Source organism: Amblyomma maculatum, chromosome 11 (assembly GCF_055883805.1).
Source record: "Amblyomma maculatum isolate TAMU_Amacu chromosome 11, ASM5588380v1, whole genome shotgun sequence".
In the NCBI taxonomy this organism is placed as follows: domain Eukaryota; kingdom Metazoa; phylum Arthropoda; class Arachnida; order Ixodida; family Ixodidae; genus Amblyomma; species Amblyomma maculatum.
In genome coordinates, this window is record NC_139354.1 from 65,707,542 (window position 1) to 65,730,178 (window position 22,637).

A 22,637-nucleotide genomic window follows, 5' to 3' on the forward strand; every position below is an offset into this window, starting at 1 on the left:
GTCACGCAGTACTAAGCGCCACTAGTGAGAGGAACGGAGTCAGGCCGTAACTGCCACCGCGCAAAGAGGCGGCGCGAATTGAGCCCCCAATCTTACACAGATGGTATGACGTCACACAGCCACATGACGCTAAAGGTCAAGCGTGGCTACCACCGCCGCGCCTTTTGACGGGCTGAGGTGGTAGCTAAAGTAGTATTGCTTCGCAATAAAATTGTATGTCGTATTGTATGCTCAAGGATCGTGTGTTTTCATGACCACTTAGTCTTCGTGTTCGACACAGCTGAACAGCGTACTGCACATAGTGATTACTTCCTCCGCGTAGAAAGGCTATCAACATTCTTCGCTCTACGCCGTGAAACGTCACTGACAAATGCAGTTTCGAAGCCACCGCCTAGGAGGTTCGGCTCCAAAATCTATCCCAGCGCCAGAGCGGAGTGCATTCCGATTGAAGGCAAGCTCTCGAAGTCTTGATGGCAGCGGAGCATCAGACCAACGCTTTTGCGCCACTGTTTTACGATAAGAACTACCTTTTCATACGCGGCACGATCAAAACAGGATCGTTGCCGACGAGCCGAGAGTAAAGTTATGAGTATTAATGAAGGTTTTGTTTTGTAACTGTAAGCGTTTATTTCAGCTTTTTTTTTTACTTCATTTTATCATCTTTCGGCTCAAATATACGGCAAATAGTCGATCTGAGAAACTTCAAGCATTTTATTATTTCGATCTAAAAGTTTGTCTCGGAGAATTGCAGCAACGTGCAAGTGCTTCTACGCTACGCAAAAATAAAGTGCATCCCTTAAGGATTAGCAGTTTTTAAAGCGAAGGAGGTAGTGGAGCGTGACAAATATTTGCAGCGGTGTGGGTTTTCTGTAAAGCCCTCACGTAATGATTCCTATCGCTGTATTTAATAGTTTATCGTTTGTGTTCTCCGTGGACGTGTAATACTTTCGGCTCTTTAGTATGATTAGCCATAATGTTTTATTATCAACCCAGAATAAGTATGTTGCTTGTATGTCTCGTGTCTCGACGCGCCAATAAACAATGCGGACTTTTTTAAACTCTGAAGCAGCGGAAAAAATATCAAAAGGAATTGTTTCATAAGCGAGAGTTGTTCTAGTTCGTAGCTGTAGAAGTAGGAAAATTGAGAGAAATATTTGAAAAATTATTTACTTTTTCACTCTACGCTGTAATGTTATCCCCAACCTCGTACCTTCTATTTGGTCAAGAAATAACTACTGCTAAACTAGTAGCGTTGAACTTGTGGTAATAGTGCGGCTATGTGAAAAGCAATGTATGAATTCCTCTTCTAACCTTTATCATTTGCAATGATATGCCTTGAGCACGCGGTGAAGGGTGTCCTTTCCTTCAACTCTAAAAGTCACTTATTCTAGATGTGAATAGCGCACGTTCATTTTTGTACCAGAGCACTTATGTAACCTCCTAAACTAAGGCTTATAAAGCGATTTCGAGGTATCTAGCAAGCAATAAATCACGTTGTGTAGTAGAATATCTTATTACGAATCAATGAATTGAACTTGAGAAGAATTTGAAGAACAAGTTGAAGGGCATGTCCAGAACATCTTACAGCTCGTGGTACGTGCGTATCTAGAAAAATAAATTGCGCCGCTTTCTATAACCATTAGGCAACCTCATCTGAATGGAGAATAATGCTGATAAATATGAGGGTAATATTTAGGATAAAACTTGACTCAATCGTGTTAGACTGCAGAAACGAGGGTAGGATTTGCAACATGAGACGAACATTATATAGCTCCATTCAGCACCTTCAGGTCAAGATGGTCTGCCTCCTGATTTTTTCATGTAGCACTGAATGCACCAAACGTAAGCATCATTTAAACTTCAACTGGGAAATATTTTTTAAAGAATTCATGTGAAACAGTCTGTTCCATAAACCTGTGTGAACGTGATAAGAGTTTTTAGTCTGTGCTTTTCAAAACTTAGCAGAGTGGCACATTCGCAGAATTAAGGGACGAAATGCCTCATGTAGGCAAATTTATTACGAAGTACAATGTCAGACAATTCCTGCTACCCTCAAATATTGAAGTATTATTAATTTTTTCTTGAACAAAACGAATTCGCTATGTTGTCTCGCTTTTCAATATCTCACCGTCATGGAGACTGACTTAAGTGTTTGGTAGTGAAGAAAATATACATTATCTTTCGCGATGTATGTTGACAAATACAACAAAATATATATGTATAGAGGAAAATACTTATGTCGGACATGTCCAGCTCAGATTTCCAACCACAAAATTATTTTAATTTTATCCTATTTGAATCGGGGTTTTTTGCATTACGTGCATCAACCAAACGCTCTTTCCGGATGTAGCCACTGGTACGCTTGATAAAATCTTCGCCTTCGAGGTTCCTGCATCAGAAGCTACTAACTGAATTTGAGCTTGAAGTTGTGGGCACACCCGATTGTTAATAAGGAATTATGTAAGTATGAAACTACCTTAGCCTCCCAGAAATCTCATGTTCGCCTCCTTCACCGATTGTAGGTTTGATGGTGACATCATGGAGGTAGAGCTTATTCTAAAATGCTATTAGTTTGGGGGAGAAAAGCGTAATAAATCCTTAAATTGCATGTTTAATGTGTCTGCTTTGAAGCATTTTCGTTCCTAAACAGAACTTGGCAGGCCAATTAATAGGTAATGTTAAAGCGTGTGAAGATGGCTTCAGAAGCCACGGTGGAGGGCTCCAGGTTTTGAGGCGAAAGCCTTTAATTTCTCATGCTGTTGTGGAGAAAATGTGTCCCGCTTGTGCGGCGGCTCTGATTGGCCAAGGCGGGATTACGTCATAGAGACCTCGACCAATCGAAGAACACCACCACAAACTAATGGATAATTGGTTAATTATAACAATTGATTAGATGACTGAATATGCAGCGTAATATTTACCTAATAAACGAATAATTATTAACTAATAAATATCTCAATAAATACGCACTTAATGTCTGATTACTGAATGAGTTAATTAAAAAATGGGCACATATTTCTTGGAACAATTAGTAATTAGTGCCAGTTGCGTAGCAGAATGCGGCACTCAGGCTTTCGCCTGAGTAGATTAGTCGCTTAAGTCCCTCGTAATTTGTTTTCAGTCATGCAATGTTTCCCAGCATAACTGCTATTGTTGAGCCCAAGGACATGTTTCGGGCTCACTCCTTAATAACGCCGCCGCCGAGCTCATAAAAATCGCTTTTATTGATGTGTGCTCTTACATAGAAGTTCTCTTCGTAAAGCTCTGAATGGTTGTATAAGGCTTTCAAATTGCAGTAAAGTAGAAAAGAAGTCATATTTCTATGTTTAAAATTGTTTTTATTAAATAGAAGAGAGAGGAATAACACAGGCGACGAAACAAATCAGAATATGAGAGTGCCTAAAATCCGCTAAATTACTTCTCATGTGTGACAGATGTGAGGGAGGAAATGTGGAGGGCGGTAGGGGCAAAGAAGACAATAGGGGCAAAAACGACAATGTGTGTATGTATCACTTTATTAAGATGCCAGCAAACGACGGTTTAAAGCGTCGTGACGTTGGCCAAGCGTCGACCCGGCGTTATGCCCTACTCAACATTGCCTCATTTTGGCCCGTTTGTGGTGGGTTGAGAGGCTTGTGTTTTTCAAACGCACCCCGGGCCTGCTGGACGGCCCATTCTTGAATGTTTTTGTCTGTACTTTGCACAGCACTTTGAAGTTCCGCCGGGTATGTCTTGGATGCAGCTTCGGTCGGGAACCTGGCACAGTCCCACATGATGTGCCATTGGCCCGCCGGACCGCCTTGACATACACTGCACATATCACTCGTGTAGATGTCTGGGTGGACGACGTGTATACACGGCCGGGGCGAGGAGTGACCCAGTTTGTATTTGCCTTAGGATGACCGCCTCTTCCCGACTAAGTGCCGGGTGAGGCAGCGGCATTGTCCGTCGAGCTACGCGGTAACACTTATTTACTTCTTCGTAACTGGTAATTCGGTCCTTTGTTTGGAACCACCACTCGGAACGCTCACTTTCGGGGGCGCGGAAGGTAAGCGTACGCGCCGCCGAATGGGCCGTCTCGTTGTGATTGAGTGAGGATGCACCATCTCCCGCGTGCGCCGGGAACCACTTGAAGCGGATAGTGCTGCCGCGGTCTTGGAACTGGAGCTTACTGATGAAGGCAGCCGCCGACGAGCACGCTCGCCCCTTGGCAAAGTTGCGCAAAGCTTTCATTGAGTCGCTGAGCACGGTGCGACACTCGGCCTCCGAGATCGCCAGAGTGATGGCAACCTCCTCGGCGTCTGTGGAGTCCGTGCACCGCACGCTCGCTGTCGTTGTCTTGATACCGGTACCCGCCACAACAGCTACTGCCACGAATACTTCTCGCTTGTATTCCACGGCGTCCACGTACCGGGCGTGCGGGTCCTGGGCGTGTTGTTCGACGATTTTGGCCCGCGCCTGTCGGCGTTCTTGGGTTTACTCGGGGTCCAAGTTCTTCGGCATGGGTTCCACGTGATTGTGGGCCCGCGCCTCATCGCTGATCGAGCACGATTGCCGACTGGGAGCTCGGGGATTGTAACCCAGGGGCGTCAGTATACTGCGGCCTGTCTTGGTGGTTGAGAGGTGCTCCATTTGCGCAGTGAGCTGCCCCTCGGCTATGTCTTCTAAGGTGTTATGGACGTCGAGCTCCACGAGCCGATCCGTACTCATGGTCCCCATTAATCCCAGCGCCGTCTTGTAAGCCGGTCTGATCAGCGTGTTTATCTTTGTCCCATCAGTGACCTGCCAGTTCAGGTAGGCGCAACGTAGGCGATGTGACTGATCACAAACTACTGGACGAGGCGCAGAAGGCTGTCTTCACGCATGCCTGCCCGTCGTGCTGAGACTCGGTGTATGAGCCGGATAGCGTCCATTGCCTTGGTGGTAATCTTGTTGATGGTGCCGTCGTTGTGGCCGTTCTTGTTTAGAAGCAGTCCCAGGACCCTGATTTTGGGAACTATCAAACATGGTATTTGCACCAGAGATTTTTGGGAGTATGCATCGAAGTTGTATTCTAGAAACAAAGGGTGAAGTGAAATATCCCTCCAAAGGGCAGCACATTTTCCTACATAGAGGGCACCCAAAATACACATAGCGAAGAGACTTGAAATCATCCAGGAGACAAAATCAAACTGCGTAATCAATCAAGTAATCAATCAAACTGCGCTCTCTGCATCTATGCAGCTTGTGGTAGCATGAGCGGCATCATAATTAGTCAAGTAACAGAGGCACTTCAGTAACTGGTGTCATAGCTAGTTCATAAAGTACGAGTTAATCTACCACCGTAGCGACTCCTGTAGAATGAGCTGAATCAGTTTCCACGAGGTTCAGTTGTCACTATAGTACCTGTTAACGTTCCTATAAATGACCGTAAGACATTTTCATCGGACCATGTAGAATAATTTGACAGTAAACAGGTCCCAGATGGCAAAAAAATATGTGCCTATTCAGTGCAAACATTCGACAAAGGGTTCAGTCGAAAGAAGGAAGTTTCGTTGGTTAAATAGCGGACAAGAAATATTTCCTAACACGACTCCGTTTATAAAGTTACGAAAAGAGGCTTTAAAGCCGCAATGTAGTTGTTGCATTTAGATAGCACATATGGCATACATGATGCTGAATAGCGAAGCATTGTATTATGTCACACACACGATAGAAGCCTGAGGGGCCTCACTACACTGCTCCGACAGCAAATTGCAGAGCTATATTGTCAGTGGAGCTCTGCCTGCATGCTGCCGTGTCGTTCTGTGCCTCCGCCGATGAAAAGAGCAGCTGCGGTGCAAATCTGCCCTCTTTTGATTGCACTGGTCGAAATAAATGGCATTTTCCCCCTCTTTATGAGATTTTATCTCGTCTTCTTTGTAACTCCCAAGATCTCCAGTTGGCGGCTAATGACCTTAAAGGCCTCGCAAGGTCAAACTAGGGGATAATTTCTTTAATGGTGATTTAGCAATGTGCTTAGTGCTTACGCACTGCAAAGTAGGAACCACCGTAGCGGATTCAAAGCACTCGGTTTCGAACAAGAGTTCAGTAGCCTGGTGCTGATTTCAACCACAAACCCATACGGGGCAGGTGCTCCGCTCGTTATAATGAGGTTTAATTATGGTGCCTTTCGTGTTATTATGTGCACACTAGCGAAGGCTGGCACAAAAAATGCTACTTTACGAGTACGCTGTAGGTGAATGCCTAGCAACGCAAGCTTACTCAGGAACAGAGCGGTACCCAACGCGACGCGATCACAAAAGGAGGTGGACAATTAATAGAAACAAGCTAATCGCAAGCTTCTTTCAATGCTAAATGGCTGGTGAAAGGCCAGATACGGATGAGTAGGCTGGGTGTGTGACGTAAGGCAACAATGTGCCATGAAAAAAGCTGCCTACTTAGGCAGATATTTTAGATGGAACGATTCGATCGCAGTCGAGCTCTTCGGAGCCCTCGAATCATGAATCAAACACGGCATTCCTACCACAAGCACATTTTCATAGATTTTTTTGGCGATCGTTATATATATTATGTTTTCTTTCATTCATATTCACTATGAGTCGAATTCAGTGTTGCAGTAATAGGCATATTGTGCACGAAAATCAGTTAAAACTGTCGTATATATAGAGAGAAAGCATGGCTCATAGCGAATAACGGGCGCTTGACGTGTCTTGCTGTGCTTTTGATCTGCTACAGGACCTGGGACATAAGCGCATGTGTACATTCTCAGTCTTTTTAGGAACGATTAAAACATAAAAAAGGGGACAGGATGCTGTTTTGTGCATGCACGGATGTTGAGAATCTATTTACAGTTAATGCATCTCTGTGCAGCATAAATAGTTGAAAATAGTATTGCTCCAACTATTTCTTCACCAGCACCTGGAGAAAAAGCCATTGTTTTTCCACGACTCCTTGAAAGCCGCAGTGAACATGGACTTAAGATAATCCAAATAACAGAAGGCATAACGCTGACGTTGGAGAAGAGCTCAGTTATGGACAAGGAGCTTTTGCTTCGAACGTATCAAGGAGATGTCATGCAGCATACCTACGTAAGCTTCAAAGCATTTTTCTTGCAAGATTTGTGTGCATGCGGTTGAATCAAAAACATTGTGATTGCCTGTGCTGGCGAAATTATGGTGACCCTCACCCCTTTAAGCATGATTGAATTTTTCACTTTTGCATCTCTTAATGGAGTGATCATCGATGTAAAGTGGAATTTGTGGTCTTTGATCTGTGGTAAATTGCGCAGTTACGCGCAAGCAGTTACGACAAATGCCGCAAAAAACAAGGTTTGGAAGGAAAGCGGCAAACTATTGGTTTCTAATAGACCATGAGCACTGTTTCCGGTTCGTGATTCGTGATTCCTTGGTCAGAATAAAAACTCAACAGCGTATTATTTAAAGATAGTTTTGCATATACGTCTCTATTCTCAGCCGTGCCAAGTAGGAGCTTCGGAGTTGTCAGACGACTACATACGATGGGGCACTGGGAAGGCTTTAGAAAGTAAAACTTAGAGTACTGGAACGCTGCCTCGGGTGCACAGTACGGCAGCTATGAAAAATAGATTGTTCGTTTTGAAATTTGTCATCAGTGGGTCTGGAATTTGTTATTTTCAGCAAGCCTCTTGAGCTTCTTCAGCACCCAATGTTACCGCCTGAATGGTTTGCCCACAAACAAGTAGTTCTATAAATGTGTTTCAGCAAAGCTAAAGTAAATGTTTAAATACTGTTTTTTTTTTAGACAAACAAAATGGCTCATCCGCGTTGCAGTGCCCAGGTTGGGTGATATCAAGAAACAGTTAAATTGTTGCTGGTTAAAACAATCCAAAAAGTTTACTTTTAAACAATAACCTTGAGTGCATAATAGATTTAGATTATAAGCTGGCTCTGAGTAACAGCAATATTGAATGTTAAAAGGTCTCCCCGTATTGCAGATAAATTCGTCCGCCACGCTCTACCTTGTAAGAGCGCATGTAGCGAAGAGACATCAATTCCTATGCCTTACTCCATTGGGTGCTTGTCACATGATTATCTTTGTACAATGGGTGCTGCAGTGCTGTTTGCTCCTGTAGGTACAAGTCCATGCAGGAGAGAGGGCATGAAGCGGAAGCAACACACATTTTTGCGCAATGAATGGTGTTAATTTGTGGCCAATCTAGGTCATGCGCTTGTTGAAAGTCTTGATTGAAAATATCTTTGTGAGAGCGCCCAGGTTTACCACACTCCAGAAATTCTTGAAAAGTGACATGACTCTTACTAAAGCCGGATACAATCTTTTCTTAGAGCCAAGTCCTTTACATAAAACGCTAAATTTTAACTATCAAATGTTTCTTGACCACCAACTGGACAGAAATTTTCACCTCATTTCTTGTGTCCACCAATAGTTCAGCTATAGGGCCAGAAAAGTCACGTTGATGTCTGAAAATACTGGCTTAGCCAGCACAAAATATCCATATAATTGCCCTTCTCGATTTCCCTTTCACTCAAAAATTATGGGGCACCGTGATAGCAATCTCTAGAGCCATATACGCAATTGTGGCTCCTTAAGGGGGTGGTTCACAACTGCATATCACCTTGGCTGACATAAAATACAGGCCGAGTATCTAGTTTAGCATAAACACGGTTACTTACGACAGAGACATGTTTTACCATACGCGTACCTGTGAAGTTTTTCAGATTTAAAAAAGGTTGGATGCTGGCAATCGGGGGAAAATTCTAGTTTCAGTGTAAAGAAAATATTTGTAACCATTTGTTAATCTTCCATCATCTAAACGTTTTTTAATTTGTTGCCTCCAATATGGAGAAAGCATGGCTCTTCTGATTATCAAAACTTCACAATAAAGAAAAATGAGTACGAAATTCCAGTGATCAGTGAAAAACCCCTGAAAAAATATCAGTGTGTAAGTTCTACAGAAACCTGACCGTTTGAGCAAAGTATCGGTTTTGCTGATTAATCAATGATAAATTTACAAATGCGCACGTATCCCATTGCTGTTTCAGTTAAATGGCGAAGAACTTGAAAGAAAGCTCTACCAAGACACCAAGTACTTAGCTTCCCTTATGGTAGATGAAGAAGACGGACTGAGATTGGTATGACACCCACCATTTATCACCATCCTTCCACTTAACGTTTGCTTGAAAAGAGGCGTTGTTTTCATAGTGCAGTCTATTCTTGCAATATTTTTTTTAATCATATCACGACCAATTTTATTTCCATTGTTGCTGTGTTAAACGATGAAATATATTCTGGGAATTTAAAGAGCGATGTTAATTCAGAAACACCCACTTCACGTATTAAAAGCTTTACTGGCTATTGTTTTTAAATGTATTGTATGCAATACACAATTGTTCTGTTGTGTATTACATGAGCATTTGAGTACTTTAGGGCCTGATTCCTTCTTCGAAATTCTTAGACTGTTTCAGAAGAAGATACCGAAAAAGATCGCAAATATTTTGTTTTTTTCGTGCGTTGTTTGCAGAAAGCTATTGGTTGATTTGATGTAAAAAATCAATATCAACTCTAACCCACAAAGTTTAGAGCACTCAGAAACGTAATTGCCTATAACATAATGTTTGGAATATAACGATACCTCTCACGCAAATATCACTGTTCTTCAAAGGGTACAAACAATTAAATAACAAACTTAGCAACTAAGGACATAATACGCTAATAATAGGCTAATATAATATGCACCTTTATGAAAAGTAGTTAATGTCGGTTTCAAGAACCAATCCTGGTCATAAAGAAATTCAAAAGCTTTCCCGCGCCTACTAGATTCTTACCTTGATGCCGAATATATGTTCGCACCTTCGCACGATCACAGCCCTTCTGTCATGAGCAAAATATTATTTGAATCATGTTGTTACAATGTTATTACGCTTGTCTCCTTTATTAGTCATTATTTGGCACCTTTCCCTGAACATGTAAAGTAAGTCAGGAACAATTAGGGCACCGAACAACAAGTGTTTACCTTTCTGTATCTATTTTCTTGCAAATACTCTGAAATAAATTACATGAAGTGAAGAAACGAAACAACCCTGTTCTGGCAGAGAAGTGATTCTGAGTCACAAATTGCATTTTTCTCCACTGACCAGGAAGGCGTTTTGAGCTTTAACCAGAGAATAAAACCGATGCTTGAGCAAGAAAGAACACCGGAAGGCCATATTCCGCATATTCTCTATGAGCAACATCATGATGAAATGGTAAATGGATTTACAGGTGTGTATGCCTCATGCAAAAATAAGAAATCTGAAAAATATTTATTTTTAATATCTTTATAATGGCATGGATAGGACGCAGAATGTGATTTAAAACATTGAAGCCTACAATAATGAAATATTTTCATATCGTAGTGAAACGAGCCACTTTTAAGAAAAGGCAAAATATAAAAAAAAATTCCCGATGCGTTGTGGTTGATCAAGTAATGAGCGAAAAAAAACCTTCTGGAACCTATGAGAGGGAAAGTGTCGCTAGATTAAGGATTGTGAAGTGAGATTTATTCAAAATAGTTTGCAAGAGAGTGGTTATAGTATTTACCGTTTCAAATTCTACTCTGGAAATTTTGGCTACACGACTTTCTTACCGTGTACTGTCTTTGGATCATAGCGGAACACCATGCTTCCCGCATTCTTCAGAAATGTGCCCGAAACGGATTGCATCCCGCGGCATTGGGTTCAAGGTTAACTACAAGTGGAGCTGTATTTCATCTCTTTCTCCATGAGAGTGTTGAACGCATGCTTCAACGCTTTGACAGAGTTAAAATATGTCAAACATATTCATTGATACCTTACTGTAAATCCTAATACTTCTTAGTGTCAATACACGCTTAATGAAACTGTCGTGTTGCACATATTTTTTTCAATGCGCAGAGTACGCAGGGGGTAGCGCACAAACAATAACTTAGGGACGCTCAAGCTACAGTATTAGGACGGACACTGTAGCGGTTGTGATTCTGTTCGCATTACGTAGTCAATGATCACACAATTACCTAGTTGGCAACGCACATATTCCTTCACTTACTGATGTTCTTTTCCTCAAAAAACAGTGGCGCAATATCTTCGCTATGAACAACAGCTTGCTTTTGTTTTCTGCTTTCTGTTTTATTTTCGGTCCTCACTAGCTCTCACCACCCTCCAAGAGCAATGGAAACTTTCGTTCCCTCTTTAAGACGGGGATGCCTGTTTTAGAGATCTCCACCGGGCAGTGAATCTTACTGCGTCTTTTATGACCTTAAATTTATTAATCATCGTTTTAGCGTCTATGAGAAGCCACAAAGCAAGGTCGGCCGGTGTTAAAGACTGGACTGTAACTTAATTATATAATGTGTGCCTCATGCCCTGATTCATGTCTGCGTCATTGGCTGAATTTGTATCCACGAAATAATTACTTATCAACGCATAGGCGTTGGTTCGGTTTATATTGGTTAACGCCTCAAAATGACACAGGCTATGAAGGACGCCCGTGTTAGATACCTAAATTTTTTCGACTACGAAAATGGGTATAAATAAACGTTTTAGTAGATCATTATACGGGGCGTTTCAGAGGACACTTTTTATTACTCCTGAAAATACTGCCTGCTAACAGAACGAGTTGTCGGGAACTTACGAGTTGTAGGGAAAAACCTTGGTATTTAGAAGCAAATAAACATAGTCACTAATTGATTTTTAACACACTCTTATCATTTATTTTATTGTTGAGTTTGATGCAGGGTTAGGCCGATACGATGTTACCGATTAAAGAGAAGAAGCACATTTTTTGAAAGAGAAAAGCTTCGGCGGAAATCCGAATAGTTGGACTTGTGAATCAAAATGAGAGTTTGAGAAAACCTTAGGCGCAACAGAAAAACGTTGTTCTAACCCAACCCTTGGGGTCCTATGAGGTCCCTTAATCAGGGGCGGCTGATATGGATGTCAGCCGCGGAGGGTACCTTTCCCTGATCCTTATTCATTGTGGCCTCCCTGAGTAAGATTAACCATGACTCGACATGCTGCCATTTAAAAGAATTGGGCTCCACGGTCAGGACTCTTACCTATGATTCTGTGGTCCAAGAATATGCAGTGCTATGCGATCCTGCCTCATTGTAGAATGGCTACGCTCCATCGCGCTTCGCTGTAAATATCATAGTATTCATCGATATCCAACTGCGAAACACTAGCGCTGTGCATTCTACATTACCATCCATCTTCATAGCGTTCTATTCAACCTAAATAAATACGTCATTGACATGTGCCATCTCGTGGTATGCACATTAACATGTAGGGACAGCATCGATAAATTAGATCACGCGAACATGCCAATCAAACGGTCTTTCCATTACCGGTAAGGTCTCCTTAGGTAATGCTCGATATCCATGCTTAACATAGTCGAAAAGCTCAATTTTAAAAAGAAAGAATCAGTGGCTCATACGTCCTGCGCACGGTCACACTATAGCTGTCAATAAAATTTTGTTGTGATGATATCAGAATAATAAAAATTCTGTCTCCACATGGAATCGATCCTCCATCCCTCGGATCCTTAGCCAAGACTAAATATATGCAATGCCCGGGATTTCGAACAGTACATCATACATTTCCTTGTCTACCATGACAATGTCTACCTTCATGGATCACTGCCTTGTCGTGGCGGAGGGGCTTGCGAAACTCGATGAAGTCGTGAGCTCTGCTGTGTAGGGCCACCCAAGATAGACAGGCCACGGCAGAGAGTTCTGACAAAATGTGATTCACTGGAGAAGGTAATGGCAACCCACTCCAGTATTTCCTGCCAAGAAAACCCTATGGCCAGTCACAATACCATTGATGATATGGCGCCGGAAGATGAGCCCCCCAGGTTGGAAGGCGTCCCACATGTTACTGAGGATGAACAAAGGGCGATTCCCAGGAGCTCCAGGACGAATGAAGCAGCTGGGCTAAAGCCAAAAGGACGCTCAGTTGTGGATGTGTCGGGAAGCGACCGGAAAGTCCGATGTTGCAAGGAGATATATCACATAGCAACATGGAATGTAAGATCTATGACGCAAGGTAAACTGGATGTCGTCAAGCGAAAAATGGACAGATTGAACATTGATATCTTGGGTATCAGCGAGCTCAAGTGGACCGGAATGGGAGAATTTAACTTCGGCGACCATTATGGCTTTTATCGTGGGCACGAATCCAAGAGAAGGAATGGGGTCGCTCTCATAGTAAACAGAAGAATGGGCAAAGCAGTGCTACGGTACAACCCCAAAAACGACCGAATGATTTCACTTCGGATCCAAGGTCACCCTTTTAACATAACAGTTATCCAAGTCTATGCACCGACCGCTACTGCTGAAGAAGCTGACGTTGAGAGATTTTATGCGGACCTACAATGCCTTTTAGACCGCACCCCATCATCAGACATCGTGTTTCTCATAGGAGACTGGAATGCTAAGGTCGGGACGGAAGAAATATCCGGAATTATAGGCAAGTTCGGTCTTGGCGAGCCAAATGAAGCTGGGCAGAGGCTAGTAGAGTTTTATCAAGAAAACAACCTGACCACAGCGAATACTCATTTTCAACAGCACAAGAGGCGCCTGTACACATGGACTTCACCGGACGGTCTGTACAGGAATCAGATCGATTATATTCTTTGCCGGCAGAGATGGAGAAGCGCTATACAAGCAGTAAAAGCAAGGCCTGGGCCCGATTGTGGCACCGATCATCAGCTTCTTGTTGCGAAAATTAAGCTTCGATTGAGGGAAACGCAGAAAACTTGAAAGCCTTTCAGGTATGATCTGGATCAAATTCCATTAGAATATGCTGTGGAAGTGAGGAATCGATTTCAAGAATTAGATCTAGAAGACAGAGAGCCCGAAGAGATGTGGACTGATGTTCGTAATATAACACAAGAAATTGCTACTAAGGTAGTTCCAAAGCAAAAGATATGCAAGAAAGCAAAATGGTTATCTGAAGAGGCTTCGCAAATAGCTGAGGAAAGGAGGATGGCAAAAGTTATGGGGGAAAGAGAAAGATAAAAGTTTCTCAATGCGGATTTTCAAAAAAAATCAAGGAGAGTTAACAATGCCTTCCTGAACACACAGTGCCAAGCAGTTGAGGACCACAGCCAATTAAGGAACACAAGAGCTCTGTATAAGACAATCAAAGATATCAGAGGAAGCTTCTGTGCTAAGCTGGGCGTGATAAAGGACAAACGAGGCAAGGACCTCACTGAAGCCTCAGAGATAAAGAAGAGGTGGTAGGAATACACAGAAGAACTGTACAAGAAGGACCCGAATGTGCAAACCCCACATAGGGCGGTTGTGATTACTGATCTCGAGCCGGGCATCCTGAACAGTGAAGTTGAATGGGCCTTAGCCAGCCTTGTTAAGAACAAAGCTAGCGGAATTGATGGCATTCCCGCTGAGTTGCTTCAAAACCTCAACCGTGACGGTGTTAACATTCTGCATACATTATGTCAGAAGATTTGGACAACCCTGCAGCGGCCACAGGATTGGAGGAGGTCAGTTTACATCCCCATTCCAAAGAAAGGCAGTGCCAAAGATTGTTCCAACTACCGCACGATCGCGCTTATTTCGCATGCTAGCAAGGTGATGTTGAAAATCCTCCAAGGTAGGCTGCAGCAGTATGTGGATCGGGAGCTCCCGGACGTACAAGCTGGATTTCGCAAGGGCAGAGGAACTAGAGACCAAATTGCCAACCTTCGCTGAATCATGTAAAAAGCAAGGGAGTTCCAGAAACCCATATACTTCTGCTTTATTGATTATGCGAAAGCGTTTGACTGCGTAGATCACAGCAGATTGTGGCAAGCTCTCCAAGAGATGGGAGTTCCAATTCACCTCATCTGTCTCCTCAGGAACTGTATGAAGGGCAAGAGGCCACAGTCAGAACTGGGCATGGTTTTACTGATTGGTTTCCGATCGAGAAAGAAGTGAGGCAAGGCTGGATACTGTCGCCCTGCCTATTTAACCTATATGCAGAGTGGATCATAAGGAAGGCCGGTCTGGACGAGTCTTCAGCTGGAGTGAAGAATGCTGGAAAATGTATCAACAACCTTAGATATGCGGATGATATCACTTTAATGGCAGAAAGTGAAGTGGAACTCAAGAGGCTTCTGAAGCGCGTACAAGAAGACAGTGAGAAGTTTGGGCTTAATCTGAACATAAAAAGACAAAGATCATGGCGTCTTGCCCTATCAAGTCCTGGATCGTCAATGGACAAGAAGTGGAAGCTGTGACAGCTTTTCTGTTCTTGGGCTCCAAGATTACCTCGGAAGGAGACTGCAGCCATGAAATTAGCAGACGCCTGCTTCTGGGAAAGAGAGCAATGGTTATACTTGACCGCCTAGTAAAGAGCAGTCTGCCAACCAAGATCCGTATAACTCGTGCTATGGTCTTTCCAGTTGTGATGTATGGATGCGAGAGTTGGACTGTGAAAAAGGCTGACCGCCGAGTAATTGACGCGTTTGAATTCTGGTGCTGTCGAAGACTGTTGAGAGTTCCTTGGAATGCCAAAAGATCGAATCAGTCGATATTGTCAACCATAAACCCTGACTGCTCTTTGGAGGGTCAAATTCTAAAGTTAAAGCTCAGCTACTTTGGTCATCTGATGAGAAGAGAGGAGTCGCTGGAGAAAGATTTGAGGTTTGAAAAGGTTGAGGGTCGCCGGAGAAGGGGTAGGCAGTGAACGCGATGGACAGATGGCATCCTCGAGGCACTGCAGATGAAGTTATGTGATGTTAGGAAGATAGTGAGAGCGTGGCGTGACATGGTCCATAGGGTCACGAAGAGTCGCACACGACTGAACGACTGAACTGAACTGAACCATGACAATGATAGCAGTGATGAGAATGATACTGCAAATAATGAGAATTAGAATGAAGACTATGCATTTAAACAGGTAATGATAATCAGAACGTGTGATGCAGCAACGCTCAAGCTTTCGCATTTCTGCAGTGTAGATTCAACAGTATTCTCGGAATTTTTGTTTTGTGTCACCGATGTATAAGGCCGTGCTAGAGAACTCCAAGGACTCACCGGGGAGACTGGTGCGCTGGAGCTGCTATACCGGTGTTAGACTAAATTCCAGGCGCGGATATACGTGAGCGTGACGTGAAAAAAAGAGTTTAGTCAACCAGAATGACAGCAGACGCAATCAAGAAAGATCATGCGAGATTGTTGGTCGGGGGCTGTGAGCCTATGAGCACCTTCTAACTGAAATATTGCAAGCGGCTGAAACAAAGCAACGTGTGTTTGTTGCGGCCTATTAAAACGTTCATAAAGCCAGCTTCGCATTGCCTCGAAGGAGTGCCACCAACTGTGACGATGATCGCTTCAGGAATTGAAAACCATTTGACGCGAAAAACATAGAGTTGCTATAAATGATATACGCCAATCTTATAGCGCTTGTTTTTGTTGTCATACATTCCATTTTGTTCCAGGTTTGAATACGATCGAGCCCAGAATGACTGTTGCCCAGCCTCGGCCCTACGGAATACGTAAGTCAGATTCTGCTTTATGAACTGCTAGAGACAATTGTTGTGTCATCTTTGTGCGTTCCTCTTTTAAGGTTTCAGATTGCCAGAAGTGGTGTACCCGGAATTGATAATTATAGTCGACACTGAACTTGCAGTCCAGTTTGACTCCGTGTTTGATTTGCTGAATTACTTTGTCATCACTGTGAACGCTGTAAGTTACTGCTTTCCGCTTTCCAGCTTTGCAGGCTTGCATTCCTTTTATGTTTTTCCGGATAGCTATTTTCCCCTTAAAATAAGGGCCACTCACTTGTGTGCGGATATGTCATAAAGGGCGCGCAACAGTGTAGGTGGACATGCTATAGGAAACTAAAACGAAGGCGTTTTCCTGCACCTATAATTGCATATGTATGCAGTCCTACATTCTCAACACTACAACATAGAAAATTAGTCAAGAAGAGTTGCATGAAAACTGAGCGTAGTCAAAATAATTTATATTACAAATCACAGCGCGCGTTTACAATTGGAAAAAGGCCGATTCTCAAAGTGGCTTTACAAAGAAGTCATGGCGAACCTATTAGGGGCAACCTGGATGGTTTACAATTTCTGTCATCCCAAGGATGTTTATCAAAGCGAATGATATTTATGGTCTTTTACAGCGCATTTTGTTGTCATCGTAGGAACCAAAATGCGCTCAGTTTGGGCTTGTGAGTTTGTAGCAAGAGCTATACCAGCCGCTAAGTCATATTTTCGCAGTGCCGGTAGCCGAGTGGTGGTCGCACCGCTCCTACATCACATCCAGCGAGTTACATGAGTGGTGTAGTATTACTGAATAATAGCTTACTAGTCACTAACCAGCGCTAATTCTTGGATAACTAATCACGACCAGCTGCGAATGGTACTACAGGCACCGTTTTCAACAAACATGACGATAAAACCACATATATAACATCTTGGATTTCAGGGGCTCCGCTCTCTTGTCCAAGGTATTAGTGTCAAGGTAGTGAAACTAGATCCCGAGAAGGCTGCCGCTTTAAAACGGCTCCCGCGCTCAAGCGGCAAACAATCTTTTGGAAGGTTTTTGGGGCTTTGTGCCTATTGCAAGCATTTCGTTGAGAAGTCTTCAGCGATAGCCTAGCCTCTTACGGTTCTTACTCGAGAGAATGTTACTTTTGAATTGCACGATGGTGAAGAGAATGCCTTCAATGAGCTATGCCGGAGGCTGCAAACCACCACGATACTTGCCAATTTTTCATGGACACGCTGCCACGGGTATTCCTACTGATTCCAGTAATGGTTTACTCGGTGCTGTTCTGATTCAGCGGCAAGTAAGCACTGAGAAAGTTATAGCTTGCGAAGGCCGCTCTCTTTCAAAAGCAGAAGTGAGCTACTCAACCACAAAAAAGAATGTCTGGTGGTAGTATGGGCGATAAGCCTGCTGCCACCCCATCTCTACGTAGGCCTTTTCAGAGCTGTGAGTGATCACAATTGCTTATGCTGGCTAGCCAGACTCAGGTACCTCTGGAAGATTTGCAATAATATGATCATACGGTTGTGTACAAGAGGGAACGTAAACACAGCGACGCCGACTGCTTGTCGTGTGCACCTGTTGATGCTGCCCCGCATGACACCGAAGATGACTTGCCGTTTCTTGATGTAGTCATAGGCCAGCGTCTACGCGCTCACTCCGAATTACGCCAGATAATTGAGAATCTAGAAGGCCATGATTCCGCTGTTCCATGTGATTTCACCAGGGGTTTATGCTCATACAACCTTCGAAATCGCATCCTGTACTAGAGAAATTTTCATAATAAGGAAACCTTCTCGTTATGCTACCCAAATTCCGACCTAAAATCTTCCATGCATGCATGCCACGATGAGCCTTTGGGTTGTAATTTAGGAGTCCCTCGTATATTAGCACGTATTCGAGAAAATTACTTTTTTCCATCAGTCCAGCGCAACGTGCGAATATGCTCAGATTGCTAACCATAAAAGACAGCTCCGCTGAACCTGCAGGGCTTCCTAAACCGATACTTTTGCCGACAGTTCTTTTCCAGCAAGTGGGTATGGATCGTGAGGACCCTTTCCCAACATCCGCATCAGGGAAAGAATCGTGGTAGCGAAGGACAACTTACTGCGTTATGCCGAGGCACAGCAGCTTTCCCGTGCAACTGCTACTGATTTGGCCCAAGTTTACTCAATACCACCGTACTGCGCCACGGTGAACGTTGGCCCGCGGTACAGCCTTTACGGCCTAACTAATGAAGGCTCGCTTCGCGCTTACCCACAAATGTCATTGTAGGACTACTACTTATCATTCGCAAACGACCGGACTGACTGAACTCCTTAGTAGAACACTTGCCTACGTACTTTACATGCCGCGTGCCTCTGCGACCGAAGAAAACGAGGACGAAGTTGAGTGTAGCGTGTGGCACCAGACTGATCCTTTTAGTTTTCTGCATTTTACAGGTTATTAGTGAACCATGTGTGTCAATGGATCCTTTTCGATCATGAACTTTAATATCAATTTAACCTACGTTTACGGGATGCATACATAAACTCCAAAACTGTTACCACTATTCTCCCTAGACATGCAGCTGTTATGTGTTTTTAACGCAAAGAATTATTATGTTAAAAAGAGCTTAATGTCTAAAACCATAGTTATATGACACTTGAAATGCACTCAATGATATGAACGGATTTCAACATTTGAAACGAACTAATGAGGTTTATTGTTATAGAGGCATGGGTACGGAACACAAAAAATGGTTGTGGTTTGATCAATGGCCATTCCGAGTAGCGGCACCTCTGAGCCACCCCGCAGCGGATGTGTCGGTGGTGGCTGGGCAACGTGTGACGTCACACACTCCTGGCGCATGCACAGCTGGCACGGCGACGCCACTATGCGGCATCTCTGAGTCACTCGCGCAGCGGAGGAGAATGCGGCGGCTCTGACCCGGCTCTCCAGCAGTGCTCTATGTGACCTCACTCCCTCCTCCCGCATGCGCAACTTGTCTCATCGGGGGCTCCGCGAAATGGCTCGGCAACTAGCGTAGTGCTGCTTCCGCAACAAGAACGTGCATGCACGAAGTTTAACCTTTTGGAACACGTAACAAAACACTAAAATCATTTACCATCCCGAGATATAAATGACATGATGCTTAGATCTTTCTAATGACATATCATGCTTAGTATATGTAGGTACACTACAAAGTTTAAGTTATTATATCCTTATTTATCTTACTCCTGTCTTATATAAAGGATGTAGACGTTTGGAGTAGATAAGTAGGTCACACGCCCTTCTCACCTCGGAGCAGAAAAATATCGCATTTTTCAGAGGTCCAGTTGGGTTGGCCTATGGTCGCGGCCCTTAATAATAAGACGGTTGCCCACCGGGGTGGCACAGTGGTTACGGCGCTTGACCACTGTTCCCAAGGATGCGGGATCGAATCCCGGCCTCGGCGGCCGCTTTTCCATGGAGGCGAAAAGCAAGGCGCCCGTATGTTGTACGATGTCAGTGCACGTTAAAGAACCCCAGGTGGTCGAAATTTCCGGAGTCCTCCACTACGGCGTCTCTAATAGTCTGAGTCGCTTTGGGACGTTAAACCCTACAAACCAATCCAAACAAACCAAACCTTGCCATGTCCATGAATAATTTAAACGACCTAATTTCTTCACAATAACAATGCCGAGTACTATCAGCAGTTTTAGAAGAAACATGACGTTGGTGTTTCGCTCACGATGAAGAAAGGCTGAGTTTGCCATTATGTGCACCATAGTACCTCAACCGAGAAATTGGAAGTTCTTCACTTTGTAAAGGGTTCTTCCTGTGTACAGAACTATATATCAGAAATATTGATATTCCGGCTTGATGAATGTTTCACGATAAGAAATTCACACATATAGCGTCCCTTGTTAAACCTCTGTCTATGATATAGCTCTTTCGTGCTGACGCTGGATCCTTACACCTTACAGCATGTATCCAGATATGAGCTGCGCTTGGCCCAAATCGTTGGGTAATCTGAAGAGTTCATGTAATATTGGCCAGATAGCCTAGAAGAGTGGAAGAATCAAACTCATAATAATGTTCAACTTCTTTAAGTGTTGGAGGATTCTCACAAAAACGAGTACACCTCACGTGACCCTCTACGAATGCTTAGATTTGATGTGTCTTATATACTGATCTGAAAAATTCATTTCTTTTTTTGCCACAGGTGAATTTGAAGTATACGACAGTATCAGAGCCACGTGTAAAAGTCGTCTTACGCGCTATCGAGGTTCCTGTGGTAATGTTTCCCTGTATTTGTTTTGGGGTTTGCGTGATTTTTTGCTTGGCCCTGATGATTAATTCCGAACGTTTTGCAGCAAAGTGAAGAAGGAAATATTTTTGTGCATGTCGGCGGGAACCAAGTCGATGGAACGAACACTCTCCTGAGACTGCAGCGTTACGTTTACCGAAACTACGCAAAATACGGCGTTTATGATCTTGTTTACTTAACGACAGGGTGAGAATATCCGACGTGGTTTAGTAAACGCGCACTTAGCTGAGGTATATATTTTATTCTCTCTTTTTCAGCTTCGATATGGTTTCCAACGACTTCAGTGGATGGAATAGAGGCCAGCGTGGTAAGCTTTTTCTGGTAGTTTTGCCAATTACAACTCAAGTGCATACTGGGGCAAGAAGAAGCAACTCTATTTACATGTTTCTACAAAAGCGAGGAAGCAAGTGCTCATTTACCGTGACGTAACATGCTGGTGGTGATCAGGGCATAAGTCACCGTTGGTCATTCTCCCCCTGGGACATGCTTCTACAAAAACGAGGAAGCAGGTGCTCATTTACCGTGACGTAACATGCTGGTGGTGATCAGGGCATAAGTCACCGTTGGTCATTCTCCCCCTGCAGCGAAGCCTTCCACTTGTGTTGGTCGTTGACTGCGTCTACCTTGAATATGTTGCCCGAATCTACCCCAGGTCCACGTGGCCCGACTTAAGCAGCCGCTCTCCATATCCTGAGCCACAACACACAACGACCAAAGAGAGCTCTAAGCCGAACTAACCGAGCAAACTATGAAGCTATCTGGAGACATTTAGGGTACACATAGCACCCCGGCCTAAGCTCTCCGGCCTATGATTCTTGGGCTTCGGCAAATAGCGAACATTGGACTTGAAGCTCCAGGGGAAATCATTCATCACATTTGATAGTGTCGAAAAGCATTTTGTGTCCTAGTCTTCACTGCGGCCACTTTCACATCATGCATAAGATTTATCTCAGTCGATCGGCACGATCACATTGTGGCCACGCTCACGCTACGAAGTCAACGAAGCTGGCAGTGGCGCGGGGCGGAGCCCTCGTACCAGGCCCACTGGAGGTTAAAGCATGTCTCATAGTAGTCAACACGTCATCCTGTTTACATTGTGCTGCCGTGTTTGATCGCTATCGACCAAATAATAATTCTTTATTCTGGAATCTTTCTGGAAGCTTCACATATTTAAAATTTTAGCTTCTTACTTTTTGCTTTCTAAGGAACGTAGGTGTCCTAAACAAACATGAGAGCAGAACACGTGCGAATGTAGACATTAAAGAAATATTATTTTGACAATTGCGTGAAAAGAATACTACTACGGCAGGACGTAACCGTCGTAAAATGCTTTTTAATAATTCTTCTATTTCAATCATGATATATCTAGGACTATCTTTCGAGCCACACCAGCCTGCCTGTCTCAGTTAAAGCCTGATTCACACTGTGGAAACACTACAGCGGCATGAACAAAACACGTTCGCCGTGAAGCCGGAAACTTGCTTTTCTGGAAACTTGTTTCAAAACAGATTGCCAGACTGCAAAAACAACTGAGAAGCAAGACAGGGTGCCTGGGTGTGGGCTCGCTACGATAGTCTTAAGCAGCGAAACCTAAATGCAAACATCGTCTATCAGCAGTGTTTGGCACTTTCGAAGGCCGGGCGAAAATTGCGGTGACAATACACACCACAACAACATGCAGTCCACGATTATTACCCGTTTTTTAATTGTTGCTGTGCTTCCACACTCCCTTGAAGAAAAAAGTGTCCCTTTATCGCTTAAATGAATGCCGGTTAGCTGCATCTTGCAAGCGATCGGACAGGGTTTTTATGAAACAAAATGTGGCGGGGCCATGTTGGTCATGTAATGCCA

The 22,637-nt window shown here is 43.7% G+C and overlaps 1 protein-coding gene across 2 annotated transcripts in view; it reads left to right on the plus strand.

Moving 5' to 3' along the window:
- The first annotated feature begins 1,654 nt into the window (after positions 1-1,654).
- LOC146174002 (venom metalloproteinase BumaMPs1-like) overlaps positions 1,655-22,637 on the plus strand; it is a 50,896-nt gene continuing 29,913 nt past the window's right edge. For both annotated transcript variants that reach the window (XM_084583579.1, XM_084583580.1), the window contains exons 1-9: positions 1,655-1,842; positions 6,898-7,070; positions 9,021-9,110; positions 10,116-10,239; positions 16,435-16,491; positions 16,563-16,681; positions 20,682-20,753; positions 20,833-20,972; positions 21,044-21,093. In XM_084583579.1, the coding sequence (XP_084439705.1) occupies positions 1,668-1,842; positions 6,898-7,070; positions 9,021-9,110; positions 10,116-10,239; positions 16,435-16,491; positions 16,563-16,681; positions 20,682-20,753; positions 20,833-20,972; positions 21,044-21,093 (1,000 nt within the window). In that variant the 5' untranslated portion in view covers positions 1,655-1,667. The remainder of the gene's footprint in view (positions 1,843-6,897; positions 7,071-9,020; positions 9,111-10,115; positions 10,240-16,434; positions 16,492-16,562; positions 16,682-20,681; positions 20,754-20,832; positions 20,973-21,043; positions 21,094-22,637) is intronic.